Raw genomic sequence first — 14,614 nt, 5'->3', positions numbered from 1 at the left:
AAAACTCAGGATAAATTAAAACTAATGAAAATGACACTGAATAAAACTTATAAAAATGAACTATAAAACTATATTGTACTGTGCAGAGTAATAGATAACATACGACTGAAATATTTTCTTAAAAAAATGATATCGTAATTAAACATCAATAAAAAAAATAAACATTTTTAATCATCAGCATGACATGGGGCCAGACAAGTGACCTGCTTACATTACATTATACACATAAAGCAATAATTGCACTTCCACACGGGAGTGACAGATTGACTCATCCTAAACTATTGAAATATTATTTATACATGCTGAATTCATATTTATTAAACTGCTGCACAGTTTCATAAGACAAAATTTAAATAGCTTGGTTCTTATGTTGATACTTAAGTATGTAATTTAAATAATCACATTGTTAAATTTACCTTTTCTATTAAATGCTTTTGTACATCCAAGATGTTTACTAAACGGACATTTGTACTTTCTCAAATTTTCATGAATTAGATTATGACGTGCTAGTTTGTCTCTTCGATTAAAAGCTGCTGTACAATGCTAGAAAATAAAACAATTATAATTTTAACAACCAAAAATATGAATCACCTTTACAACTAACATTTTAACAGTGAAAAATTATTTTTTTACTTATAACAAAGACCATAATATTTGACATTTTAATACCATAATTCAGGAAATCACTGACCTTAATTATTTACTAAAACAGTTTTAAGCTAAGAGTTTAAGTCATAATAAAAATAAAACTACTGTCTACCTAATACACAATGATTTACACCTCCAATTTAAGTGATTTAATAGTTAAATAATCAAATTTTAACTAGCATACAAATATTCAATGAAGATTCACTCATCCAAATGTTTATTAACCACAATATTACAATGTTAGAATTTATTGTAACTTCAATAATGAACAATTTAGACAACCTATGATTATTAATAACCAACCATTATTAATAACAATTTAGGCAATTTTTAACAGCCTCCTTAAAATGTTCTTTGACAGCAGCAATTTGCTTCATTTCAAAGAAAAACATTTTTCTCAATTCTAGCATATTTATAAAAAAAAAGTTTTTCTTTTCTGTAATCAGTTAACAAATGAAAAAACAGACAGCTGTCCCATAAGAAAATATAAGATATTTCAGGAATACAGTTAAAAAATTTGTTAATATTAATTCAAAATTAGCATTATTTTTTGTAAAAATTTATTAAAATCTTTAGAATAGATGACAAAATAAACCATAAAAAACAAGTCAGACATGATAATTATATTCAGCAATTCCAATTAAGTATTTAAAGAAAGTAAAATTAATTGTTTTCTTTTTATTAAAAATAGATTCTTTTATTTATACATTACATTTTAATTCATTAAAAGAAATTTACCATTAGTAACATTTGTAATATGAAATCTTAATTATACAACAAAAAATGGCTGAATAAATCAATTCAATACATTTTAACTTAACTACTGTATTAGTACAGATAATTATCTTTACTAATATTTCTGGTCAGATAGCTAAAAAAACCATTACTTTGGCCCATAATTTGTTTTCCAAGAATTATTTTAGTTTAGCAACATTTTATACAATAAGCAGAAATCAGGGAGAAATTTCAACCATAACTCAACAATGAAATGTTTTCAGATCTATGTGTATATGAATGCCTTTATTTTTTTTTTTTTGGATGCTATAATTTTTGCAACAGACTATATTTCTATTTCCTCATGGAACATCCTGCACTTAAAACCAGCAAATATAAGTATAAAAAAAGCTAATCCGCAGTATTTGGAGAGACATCTTTAGCTATATCATAATATTTTAACCTTTAGTTGTTCATATTACTAGAGAAGTCACTGTTATAGACTCTTATACTTTTCCATATATGAGGGTAGATCAATAAGTAAACGTGTTTCAGACAGATGGTGTTGCTGATGATTTTTCACAAAATGCGCGAAGTAGCAGAAGCCGTAGATGTGTCGTACAGAACGATAAAAAGCATTTTATGTAATAAGTGAACAATGAGAAAGCTGTCGGCTCGACGGGTGCTGCGATTGCTCACTTCGGACAAGCGGATGCGGTCATCAACTCCAAAGCAGTGTTTGGAACACTTTAAGCAATATTTGCAGAAGTTTTTACAAGTCAGTCATCACTGTTGATGAAACCTGGATCCATTACTAAATGCTAGAGACCAAATGACAATCAAAACAACAGGTTTTTCAACGTGAATCTGCTTCAAAGCAGGCCACGACAGTCCTGCCGGCCAGAAAGATCATGGCTACAATTTTTTGGGATATGAAGGGAATAATCCTCATAGACTTTCTGTAAAAAGGAAGCGCAATCATGGGGCAGTACTACAGTAAATTACTGGATTGATTCTTCAAGAAATTAAACAGACTTGGCAAAGAAAAAAGTGTTGATTTGTCACAACGCACCATCTCACTCATCTGGAATTTTCACAGCCAAATTGCATGAATTGCTGCCGCATCCACTGTACTTGCCCGATCTGGCTCCCAGCAAATTTTTCTGTTTCCCAACATGAAAACATGGCTCACGGGGAAAAAAATTCAGCTCAAACAAAGAAGTCATTGTCGAGACAGAAGCCTTATTTTGAAGAGTTTGATAAATCATATTTTTTAGAGGGTTTAAAAAAACGGCAAGGACGTTGGGAAAAGTGTATCCTTCTAAAAAGAGATTATGATGAAAAATAAAAAAAAACTTTCTAGAAAACTTGCATTTTCATTCCTAACACAGATACTACTTATTGATCCATCGTACAATATTCTGACAGCTACAGTTCTGAATAGAGTTCCTTTACAGCACACGTATGCACATCTTCATTCCTTTATTTTTTCTTCTCCCATAAAGCATTAGGTATTCTTCCAGCCATTTCTTAAAATTCTTTTAAATTTCAAATTTTTTTTCCTCTTGCAATGTTGTCCCTTTTTTATTCAGAATACCAGAAATATAATCAACACAATTCTTTTCCTTGATTTCTCTCTGGGAACAGATTGCATTAATAATTTTTGGGACTTATAGGAGCAAATTATTTTAATTCTTTCTCTTCACACCTTTATCACATTGTAAATGTAAATAAACTAACTCGATCATAAAAGACAAATAAAACAAAGTTGTTATAATATTATTTTTGTTTTTAATATTTTTTATTATTTTTGTAAGACTGATAAGTGTTGTAAATCTAATTCGTCTGTTGTTGATCAATAGTTTTTATCATATTTTATCATTATTATATTTTTTGTTTAATTATTTTTCTTTTTTTAATGTAAATAAATCTTATAAAATTTGAAAAAAATGTTAATGATGAAAGGAAACATTCTGATTTTTTTTTTTTTTTTAATAGAAAATTTCAGTGTTTATAATTTATAAATTCCCATACTTTTTTTAATAATATTACTTATCTATTGTGATATATTATGTAGAAAATTATTTTAAAGAATCAAACAGTAGAGGCTAGAACATAGTAATTTATTAAAAAAAAAAGAATTGGAGAAAATTGTCAATGTAGGGATGATAAAAGGAAACTATTATAATACATATAAGAAATGGTAATAGTGTCTCTTTAAAATGGTAAACTCTTGAATTAATAAATATGCATGAATATAGTAGATAAAGGGTAAAGTATTTCATGGTGTGGTTTCAAAGCAATATGGAAATATATATAAGAATGACAGGTTACAATCATAGACAGACAACTTACTGTGGGGTAAGATAAGAATAAATTACTAACATGTTAGAATAGCAAACTATAAATACCAAAGATTTCTGGTGCAAGAAGATTAATTAATAACAGGCTCAGCACGAAAATAATGTGACTTAATGTATGAAAACGAGTAATGGAAGTGGGGGAAATGAGATACAAGTCTTCTACACTGTGTTCAAGTCCTAGTAAAGTCAGTTTAAAATCATTTTTACACGGATTTGAATATTAGATCGTGGATATTGGTTCTTTGGTGGTTGGGTTTCAATTAACCACACATCTCAGGAATGGAGACTACACTCCACTGTAATTACTGGAGGTTAAACAGGAAAAAGAAAGGAAAGTTTTCTACACTACATTCTCTTAATTTGTTTAAGTGGTCATGGAGAAATGATAAGTGCAAATTTGTGTTTGCTGTTATAACATTTACAGAACATTTATACAAAATTTAACATGCCACGACAGATGAATTTTGCAAATTATTACTTTAGACATTAAAAATCATTTCAAATGACCAGGAAGTGCATACTTTTGTTTGTTGGCCTGTCGCCAACTTCTGAAAATGCTGATTGGAGAAAAACAAGTGATTCTTTCTACAGATCCTTTAATAAACAATACAGCTACAATTACTAATAATAACTAATTAAACTTGACAGATCAAATGTTACGACAAAATCCATTAAAATTTTTTTTATCCATTCAAAACTGAAATTGGTCAGAAAACTCAACTAAATGAAAAAAATCTATTACATGTAATATGAAAACCCTGAAGTATTTTGTAATTTAATGATGAAAACTAAAAGCTTAAGTTAACAAGCAAACCTGTAGACTGTAGATGGTAGTTGTTCTGAACCATATCTTGTGAACAATTAGTGCATTGAATAAAGTTATCTGTTTGTGATTGTGTGATTGGTAATTACTTAGTGGACTATGTAACAGTCACAAATTAGTAGTATACTGATATGTCCAAAACAACTTTGAACATTGAATAATGATTAAAAAAGAGAATGACAATCTATGTGCTTAAAAATTGCAAACTATGTAGCATTAAGATGGTGCTAGTTCACATACCAAGATATCCATTAAAAATATTTTTTTAATGGATATTTTTGTTAGTAAAGTATCCACTACATAACTATGAAATGGATATCCATCATTAAATTAGAACATTTATTAAATCTGCCTGAAATTAATTAACCGTATAAAAATGACAAAATGGTATCATTTAGCTCAATTAATTCCAGATATTTTAACTCAATATGTCCAGGTGATTACAAATTAAATATACACTTGTCATAGCTTATTAACAATTTATTTTTTATGAGTTGAGATACTTACATGATTATATAGAAGAATCTAAGTTTTTATTTATAAATATTCAATGTGTGCACTGTTTGTAACACGGTAGATATCAACACAGTAATCGACTTTGAACACGTACAAGTGTATGTGATTAATGGTAGCAACAGCATTTGTGATGCATTATTTTAAGTCAACAATATCAACAGGAAGGGGCAGTACAAAAACTCTGTTTAATACAAAACCCACAACAAGTAGTCGTAAGGCGTTAAGTCTGAACTACGCGGTGGCCAACGCTTAAATATCATGTTTTCCTCACTTCCACGGCTGATCCATTATCTGGGAAGGCGTTTCATCTAGATAATTTCTGACCTGTTAGTGTCAGTGTGGCAGAGCTCCATCTTGTACAAAAAAAAAGTTGCAATATCTTCCTTGAGTTGAGACATTAGTCAGTCACTTAACTTGTCAGGATAAATTACTCTGGTTACTGTCTCTAGAAAAAAGAACAGCCCATACAACCTTTCACAAGGATACAGTGCAAAACACATTCACTTTAAGGGAACTGCATGTTGTAAACTTTCTCTTGGGTTTTCTGTATTCCATGTTTTTCAGATACTTCTATTAACTTTTCCATTAATGTGAAACGTACATTCATCACTGAAAATTAGGCGATGAAAAAGCCATCATCATTTTCAACATGTTTCTGCAAACTTCACATAAAAATTTTCAAATAAAACGTCATCGTCAACATTTAAAGTTTGTACTAACCATAATTTATAATGCATTTCAAACATCTTCACAGAATTTTCCACACAGTCAATTGAGAAATTTGCAGTTCTAAACTCACTGATCAAGTTGATTGGATGGGCTATATTGACTCACATCACAAAAACGATTGATTTGTTCTTCTGAAACAGGAGGTCTTCCAGCAGTTTTCTTTTTAAACAGACACTACGTTTTGAAAGTGTTTATTCCAGTCGTACTTATTTTCTTGGTGGTGATTTACCATATCTTGATCTGAAACGTTGTTGCACAACAGTAACAGAGTCTTCTTTCGCTAATTCAAGCACTCAAAAAGCTTTTTCTACTGCAGTAGCAGCCATCTTGCCAAACTGGTAACATGACACATCAATCAGTGACATTAGCAGCAGAGCAGATATACCAATATTAAACTTTAAAAAAATAAAACTGTAAAACCATATCAATTACTGTATTCACATATACTAGTTTAATTTTGTATAAGCTATCAAAAGTGTATATTTCATTAGTAATTATCCTATATTTTACCTTTATTATCTATCCTATAATATCCTTTAATTTAATTTTTAATAATTAAAACATGAACTTAAATTTCACTAAAACATATCATATAAATTAAAAAGCAAATTGCATTAGTTATAAAAACTTCTGTATTAAGTTCACATCTCTATCAAAATAAATAAATTAAAATATATAATTCATAAGCTTCCATGATTTCTCACTTGTCTTTTTTTTTTTTTGTTTTTTAATTTAATTTTTAAATCACTTTTCTAGTTTGATTCACCCAGTTAAGTGACATTACATTAAAATATTTCTGTAAAATCTAATAATTTGTGTAATGAAACATGTATAGGGAATGATGGAAGAAATATATAATTAAAATTTTTGTTTTTAATCTTGAAGAATGCGAGTTTAGCAGTTAAAATATATTGGGAAATAGAGGAAGTGAACCCACTTCCTCTATTCTATCTACTTCTTTTTGTTTAATATGCAATCGCATATTAAACAAAAGAAGCAGATTTGGTGAAATTAATATTATGAATTCACCAACTTTCTATTAAAAAGAATTATAAAAATTGTTTTTGCAAAACAAAATAATCAAAATAATGATATGAGAACCATTAATTCATTTTTGAATAAAGTTTTCATTTTGTTATTTTATTTTTTTGTTTCATATGTTTTATTTAATATGTTTTCATTATTTACATAATATGTTTTATTATTTTCATTTTCCAAACTTTAGTAAACTTTTGCACTTGATTTCTTTCCAGTAAAAAAAAAGAAACATGTAACCTAATGACTTCCTTCTGCACTGAAATAAAAGTACATGATATTTATATGTTTTCAGCAAGATTATAATTATTTGGTTACATTATTAATATTTGTATTCTTGTTAACTGTTTTATAACTAGAACGTTATCTACATGCAATTCCAAAATCTATTATTTTCTTTTTATTTTATCATTTCTATGATTCAAGGGCAATAAAATAAGGATTTAGTATATTTCCCTATCAAAATTTACAACAAAATTTCTAATTTAAGTTTTATCAGAATAACCACAACTGAAATATCAAACCATGCATACCCAAATATTCTCGCAGCATGCAATAAAACTGTTCTACTTCCTTATAAAACCATTATAATTACAACCCACTTTTAATAATTGAATGAAATATATTTCTTTACATATCATTTTTGTTTCCTTACAAAATATCAAAAATATTAAAAATTAATAATTCAATTACCTAATAAATAAAATATAACAATATCTTCAATTAAAATGCTGCAAAATATACAAAAATTAAATAATAGATAAATTAAAATAATAATATTTTTTTTTAATTAACAGAAACTATTTATTCTATAATATCTAATAATTATAAATAGCAAACCTGACAAGTAAATGGTTTTTCATTTGAATGGATGATTAAATGCATGTTGAGATACTGTTCAGTTTTGAAAGCTTTACTACAATGTTGACAAACATAAGGAAGTGTAGTGGAATGTGTGGTAAGATGTCTTCGAAGAAATCGTTCACAAGCAAATACCTTATTGCACTGTGGACAAGGATAAGTATGACTGTCCTGAACCATATGTCTTTCTAATCCTTCCAAATTAGCAAATTTACTCTTGCACTTTTTACAAGAAACAATCCTAAACAATTAATCAATTAATTAACCATAAGTAACCTAATTTGTTCAATATAATTTAATTATTACAAAACAGTAGTCTAATAAAAAATAGTCCGTAATAACAGTTTTTACTGTCATCAGATTTCATCTATTTTCAATATGATTTTACTTATTATGAATGAAATTAGATTACTGATTAGCCATTATGAGGGATTTGAATTATGCAAATGAGTTTCTAAGCTTCTTAGCTGGAACAAATTCACTTAACAAATCAAATCAGCTCTAAGAATGCTACAAAATCAAACTAAAAAAGGAATGACAAATCAGTATCACCATAAAAAATTTAAACGGTTTTTGTACTATTAAGGGGAGCAGGCACCTTGTATCTTAATAATGTTAAATTTGTCAATTTCAAGTTCCTTTTTCTCACCTTGTAGAAACACTACACTTTGAAATTTTGCACACATTTAAGTACAACTTCATTACACCTGCTAACAGTTTTTTCATGCAACTAAATACAATCTAAATTTTCTAAAAATGTTTTTTATATAATACCATTTTAATCAATTTTTTTTTTTAAATTGTTAGCCTCATTATCTTAAGACTGAAAAGTATTACATGTCCAAAAAACTGTCAACAGCTGTACTAATACACTATATAGATCCTCGAAAATGTCATTTCTCAAAGTTGGTTCTCATGAAAAGGGAACATAAAGTTAAAAAAAAAAATCTAATTTATAGAAAATGTACATTAAAAGCACCTTGTTCTGGTGCATCCCTGCATCATATGACTAAATCTGGTTATCTGGATTTTCCTCATTTTCAGCACCCCTTCTCTTGTTTAATTTCCTATTGACTTTTTTATAAATGAATGTAGCTTAATGTTCAGCTTTTTTTACTCTAATTTCATCAATGTAGACTAAACTGATCAAAGTATTCATCCCCAATTCAATACCAAAAAATTTTAAATCGTTACATCTTCCAACAGCACCCTCATTAAAAGTAACAACACAGTTACACACACCTAACCTAAGAGTTTCTAAACTACCAGACACTTTTTTGGGGCCTTACTCAAATTGATATTGTTAAAAAATTTGGGGTTTTGTGTCATACTGTGCAAACATTTAGTAATAACAAAGGATCTGCCAAATCTTTAAACGCAGGCTTTATCTTTAAACAACTTCAGCAATGGCAGGTGGTATTGGTTTTTTATAAAAATAATTTGCACCTGGTATTTTTGCTATATTATACTTACAAGTGTTTCTATCACTACGGTGTAGTTGAAATAAAGGAAAATGAGTAGTCTCAGTATTGTGTTTTAAGTGCAGCTGTGACACAAAAAATATGAGTTTTTTTATATTTAGAATTTTTTTTTGGACATGAGTTAATTCATATAAATATAAATGTAAACTATCAAACTTCAATTGCATCTGCTCTCCTTAAAATTGTTCCCATCAAGTAAAGTATTTAAAGGAATATACAGTTAAGGCAATTTAAAAATAAATAGTACAATGAAATTCAACCTTGATATCCATTACACTATTAACCCTTCCACCATAAATTAAGGATAAATTTTTTATCAGTTTCTTTACACATCATATTAATTGTAAATATCTCAATTACTTATTGAATTTTTCATTGAATTATTTATAATGGTTAACTAACTAATTTACTTATTATTTCTTATGATATTAAGTTTGTAATTAGCTAACAAAATTTTATTCATTTCAAAGCAGTGTTAGAATAATCAATAAATGGTGCAAAGAAAAGAGACTGGAAAATAATAAAAATTTCAGGCAATGTAATAGGAAATGGTAGTCATCAATAACTCAAAAATTTAGATACAACTAGAAGAGAATAGAGGAGGATATGATGCAAGGAACCTACCTCAGGGGACATAACCTTATATATACAGAAGTTTTACTTTTCTTTTAATTTCTTTGAATGTTTTTAAAGTTTTCTACAGAAATTTTTAAAGCAAATAAATAAGTAACATTATTAATCATTAACCTAAAAAATGCATCATATATTTATGTACAAGATGCAATTCACCTCATTAGCAGTGTAAAACTAAACACTTTTGTTAAAATCATCTATTAAAAACAATCTGGAACAATTTGATTCTTAAATAAGAACCTTCATCACATCTTCCTGTAAGAAGGAAGATCATACTTGTAAAATATTAACTAACTAGTTTAGTAACTATTCAATATCACTTGAGCTATTCAAATATTTTCATAAACTAGAGGATATAAAGACAAGAAGAGACACAGAGAAGTCACATTTTTTAAAACAATAACAATCTTATCCAATTTAAAAATTATTACTATGTTAAAAATTATTTACTGTCATCAGCAAGTATTATTTTATAATAATTTTATCAAACATGGCCTGTTGGTATAATTATAAAATAAATAATAAAAATATAAAACCCACTTACCAACAAATCTTTTTATGTGTTCTAGCGCTTTTGGAAACAAATTCCATCTTCAGGAACTTAAAATTTTTTATATTATTTTTAAAATAACTAAAACTTTGTCATCATATGTAGAATTGTGATGTAAAGTGTGTAAAATATATAACAGTGGTCATCGTGTGTTTAAAATTGTGTCGACTTACATCCTGTCATTATGAATGTCTCCGCCGTTATGATAAAATGGGAGGTCAACTCACTCTATAGTTATTGTTTAGTACTTGCTTATATAATATATCATTTTCAAATGTTATTTATTCATTTATTAATTTACTATTATTATTAAGATTATATGGTACTTTTCTAAGTTATTGGTAATGTGTATATTATTTGAAAAATCAAAAATGTCAATAAAATTTTCTGGGTTATAATTATGGTTGTTATTTATAATATGCTTACCGAAATTAGATTTTTCTGTTTGATCTTTTTTTATACCGTTGATATGTTCTCGTATTCTAATGGAGAATGGCCGATTGGTCTTGTCAATGTATTTTAATTAACAATCTGCACATCTGCAAGCTATATATATGCCTTGTCCACCTAAATTATTACCATTTTTTATTGTTTTAGATAAACAATGATATATACATTGAAAAAAACCAATACATTTATAATAGACAATAAATTCAGAGAAATCAAAGACCCTACATGTAAATTTAAAAAAGATATTATTCACAACATTAAAAATAGTAAACAAATTTACAAAGATGAATATATCAAACAAAATTTCAAATTAGCCAATGCAAAAGTCCCTACTTTCCTAAGAGCCTTACTAAGCCCTCCTTTCCTCTACTTTCTAAGAGCCTTTCCTAAAATACATAAAATAGATATGCCAGTGAGACCTTTAATAAATTATATTAACCCGGCGTCATTATGGTACAAAATTGTTACACGGATGTTGAGGTGGGTCAATATAACCCGTGTATGTGATGTACGACATTTTCATGTTTTATTGAATATATTCTCATAATCTTTGTCATTATAATGCATATTTACACTCTGGTCTTAGGAATAAAAGAAAAAAATATTAATTACAGAACATTTATTCAAAGTATTTAAATTTTTACTTAAATTCACACAAAATTACCAAAACTGAGATCCCTTAGAGTTTCATCGCTTTACTACTCTAAAATATAGTCTTTTCAGTCACGTATAGCACTTAAATTATACCTAACTATATCTTTGGAAAAAAATTTAACGAAACTAATTCGAATCCTCATTGTTTACACAATTACTGCAGAAAGGTATGATATGCTCAGGGCAAATATATTTGTCACAACCTCGACATATGTGTTTCATTTTACGATCTCTTTGTACAGGGCATACTTGGCTTTTTTTGTGGGCATTAGGTATTTTAGCAGGAGGCTCTTCAGGTGATGCACCAGTAAACTCTCTGATTCTCTTACGCATTTCTCGTGGCAAGCGATTCAAATTCTGGCAGTTTTTCAAACAATCGCTGACAAGCACAAGACTTAAGCTTTTCAAAAAATGATGTCGTTTTTCTATTGGCTTATTATTGTTTATCCGGTGTATTATAAAACCGTTAATGCCAGAAATCTCTTTGAATTATGGCTCACGTCATATGTAGCGCTAAGTTCATCAGCAACGTCCACCCCACATTTGGTTGAGTTATGGTAGGTGTTAATTTCAGGTTTTCGTTTTTCTCCAGTTGAATCGTCAATCTGATCATCACGGTGCAAATTCGACGTCAGCAAAACCATCTTATTTTTGTTAGGGATAAGAGAAATGAGAGTAATATCTTCTTGAAAGCCAAATTGGGATGAAAACACTTCAGTATTACGAGTTTTAGTAATTCAGGAGAGATTTGTCTTTTGTTTTTACGCAAGGTTCCAACTGACGTTAGCCTGTGTTCTTTGAGCAGATGCTGGACTAGTTCGTAACTGGTGAACCAATTAGCAAATGTTATATTGCGGTTTGATTTTGAAATGGGTAGCATAATGCGATTCACAATATCGTATGGTTTATTACTTGCAGCAAATGGACCAGGGGGTTGTTTTCCAGGACATATTTCAAGATTCAAAATGTAGTCATTTTTAGCATCCACCAAAGCTATTATCTTGATGTCATACTTTGCAGGTTTTTATGGTATGTATTGGCACCGGCCTCGAAAAGCTATTAGCATTTTATCAGACAATCGCTGGGGATGTATGCAGTTTTGCAATTTTAATAACATTTTTCGAATAGTTCTCTGATCAGTACCAAGTTGTCAATTTTCTTCCTTTCTTCACGGGAAGTCTCCTCATCAAGGCACAGGCAGCTTTGTATAAAATGAAAACATTGTTCAGACATCACAAGTCTAAATATTTAGACTCCTGTGCCATCAGACGCCCATAGGTCACTCAAATTCTATCTTCCTGAACGAATTAAGCCGGCAGTATATAACAGGCCAATAAAAGCTTTGAGTTCTGCCATGCTACATACCTTCAAATAAGTGTGCTTCGACAAATCTGGGTACGAAGCCATTTTACGTTCAATGCGTGCATTTGTGTACGTCAAAACGTTTTGTAACATATCATTACTGAAAAACAAATTCCAGCATTCTAACTCAGAAGTAGCAGATTTGGACTTTTGTGACACACCTGGCAATTGTGTGATTATATTGTTTGCTCTAGTTTTTACATTCCGTCTAAAAGGTGTTTTCAACCAAACTGTTCCATCTTTACCAATATAGCGTGGACGTATCTCATGTCGTGAAGATAATTCTGAAGAAACAGGACGCTCCTGCTGTGGCAGCATTGAACGATTTGCGCTGGATTGCAACTACGTTTTAATTTCATGTAGCGGGACATATTGTCATCACTGTCTGAACACTCCTGTTTTGTATCGCTTGGCTGGCTACAAACACTCATGTGATTCTCTTCATCCACATTATCATTATCAGACAAGTCTTCTTCTGAATCAGATTCCTCAGAATTGACAAAATTCTTTGGTTCTCTCTATCCATGTTTCTAACTACATTCAAAAAAGGAAAAAATAGTAAAATAAAAATATGAACATAAAAACATAAGAAAAACCTTAAATAAACACCAAAAAACAATTCAGTAATAAAAAATTAAACTTAAATAAGGCGCGAAATTGTTACGTTAATTGTGAGGATGGGTCATATTTACCTTTTTGAGAAAAGCTCGCATTTAGCTCCCACCGCGGTCACCGCTCAACTGATTTCTTTTCAAACACGTTTAGAACACGGTGTTGGCTCCAGCTACTGAAAAGAATGGCAATATCGCGCGCATACGTAAAAAAATTTGCATTTTTAAACACACTGGGTCATTTTGACCCAACCTCAATGACGCTGGGTTAATTCTCCCACTTATTTACTAAGTAAAACTTTAGCCAAAATTCTTAAAGAACATATTAGATTCAATAATAAATATATTTTAAAGAATGGGTACGAATTAATAGAAATAATTAATAAAATAGATATAAAAAGTACAACTAAATTAATATCTTTGGATATAAAGGATACGTATACCAGCATTGATAATGTAAGAACCAGACATATAATTAAAAATACATTAACAGATTTAAAATACATGAAACAGTAAACTTATTAAATTTATGCATCAAAAGTAACTATTTTGAATTTAATAAGTATTATATACAAGAAAAGGTTCTCACCATGGGTTCTCCACTTTCAGCAATATTGGCCAATATATTTATAAATGACCTAGAAAATAATAATTTACATAGCATTATTAATAAATATCAAATTTTACTATATAAAAGATACGCTGACGAAATTTTAATTATATACATCCAACAATGCAATGATGAAAGTAAAATATTAAATGAAATGAATTCTTTAAATAATAATATAAAAAGTTAACCTTAACTCAAGAAAATAATAATAGTATAGATTTTTTAGACATGTCAACTAAATTTGACATTTTTAGGAAACCCACCAAGCAAAATACAGTAATACATTATGAATCCTTTCATCCTTGGAACCAAAAAATGGCCACATTTAATACATTGATATACAAAGCCTTAAAATAATTAAAATATGATGATGTAAAATTAAAAACCAAAATAAATAATAATTAAATCACCATAATGAACGGATATAATAAAAATTTAATAGATAAATTATATAATAGAATAAAATACAACATTTTCATAAGATACATAAAATTAAATAATAACGGTAATACCTATACTAAAATCAAATATAACATAAATTATAGAAATTTCAAAAGAATATTTAAATAATTTG

The 14,614-nt window shown here is 28.7% G+C and overlaps 1 protein-coding gene across 11 annotated transcripts in view; it reads right to left on the bottom strand.

Moving 5' to 3' along the window:
• Positions 1-14,614, bottom strand: part of LOC142318993 (zinc finger protein 341-like) — an 82,769-nt gene that overhangs the window by 13,012 nt on the left and 55,143 nt on the right. For all 11 annotated transcript variants that reach the window (XM_075355767.1, XM_075355759.1, XM_075355757.1 and 8 more), the window contains 2 exons: positions 7,669-7,930; positions 417-543 (listed from right to left, as the gene is read on the bottom strand). In XM_075355767.1, the coding sequence (XP_075211882.1) occupies positions 417-543; positions 7,669-7,930 (389 nt within the window). The remainder of the gene's footprint in view (positions 1-416; positions 544-7,668; positions 7,931-14,614) is intronic.

The sequence above is a fragment of the Lycorma delicatula genome, chromosome 2, assembly GCF_047948215.1.
Source record: "Lycorma delicatula isolate Av1 chromosome 2, ASM4794821v1, whole genome shotgun sequence".
Taxonomy (NCBI): Eukaryota; Metazoa; Arthropoda; class Insecta; order Hemiptera; family Fulgoridae; genus Lycorma; species Lycorma delicatula.
The sequence above is the reverse complement of the archived record's forward strand: the minus strand, read 5'-3'. Positions and strand labels throughout refer to the sequence as shown.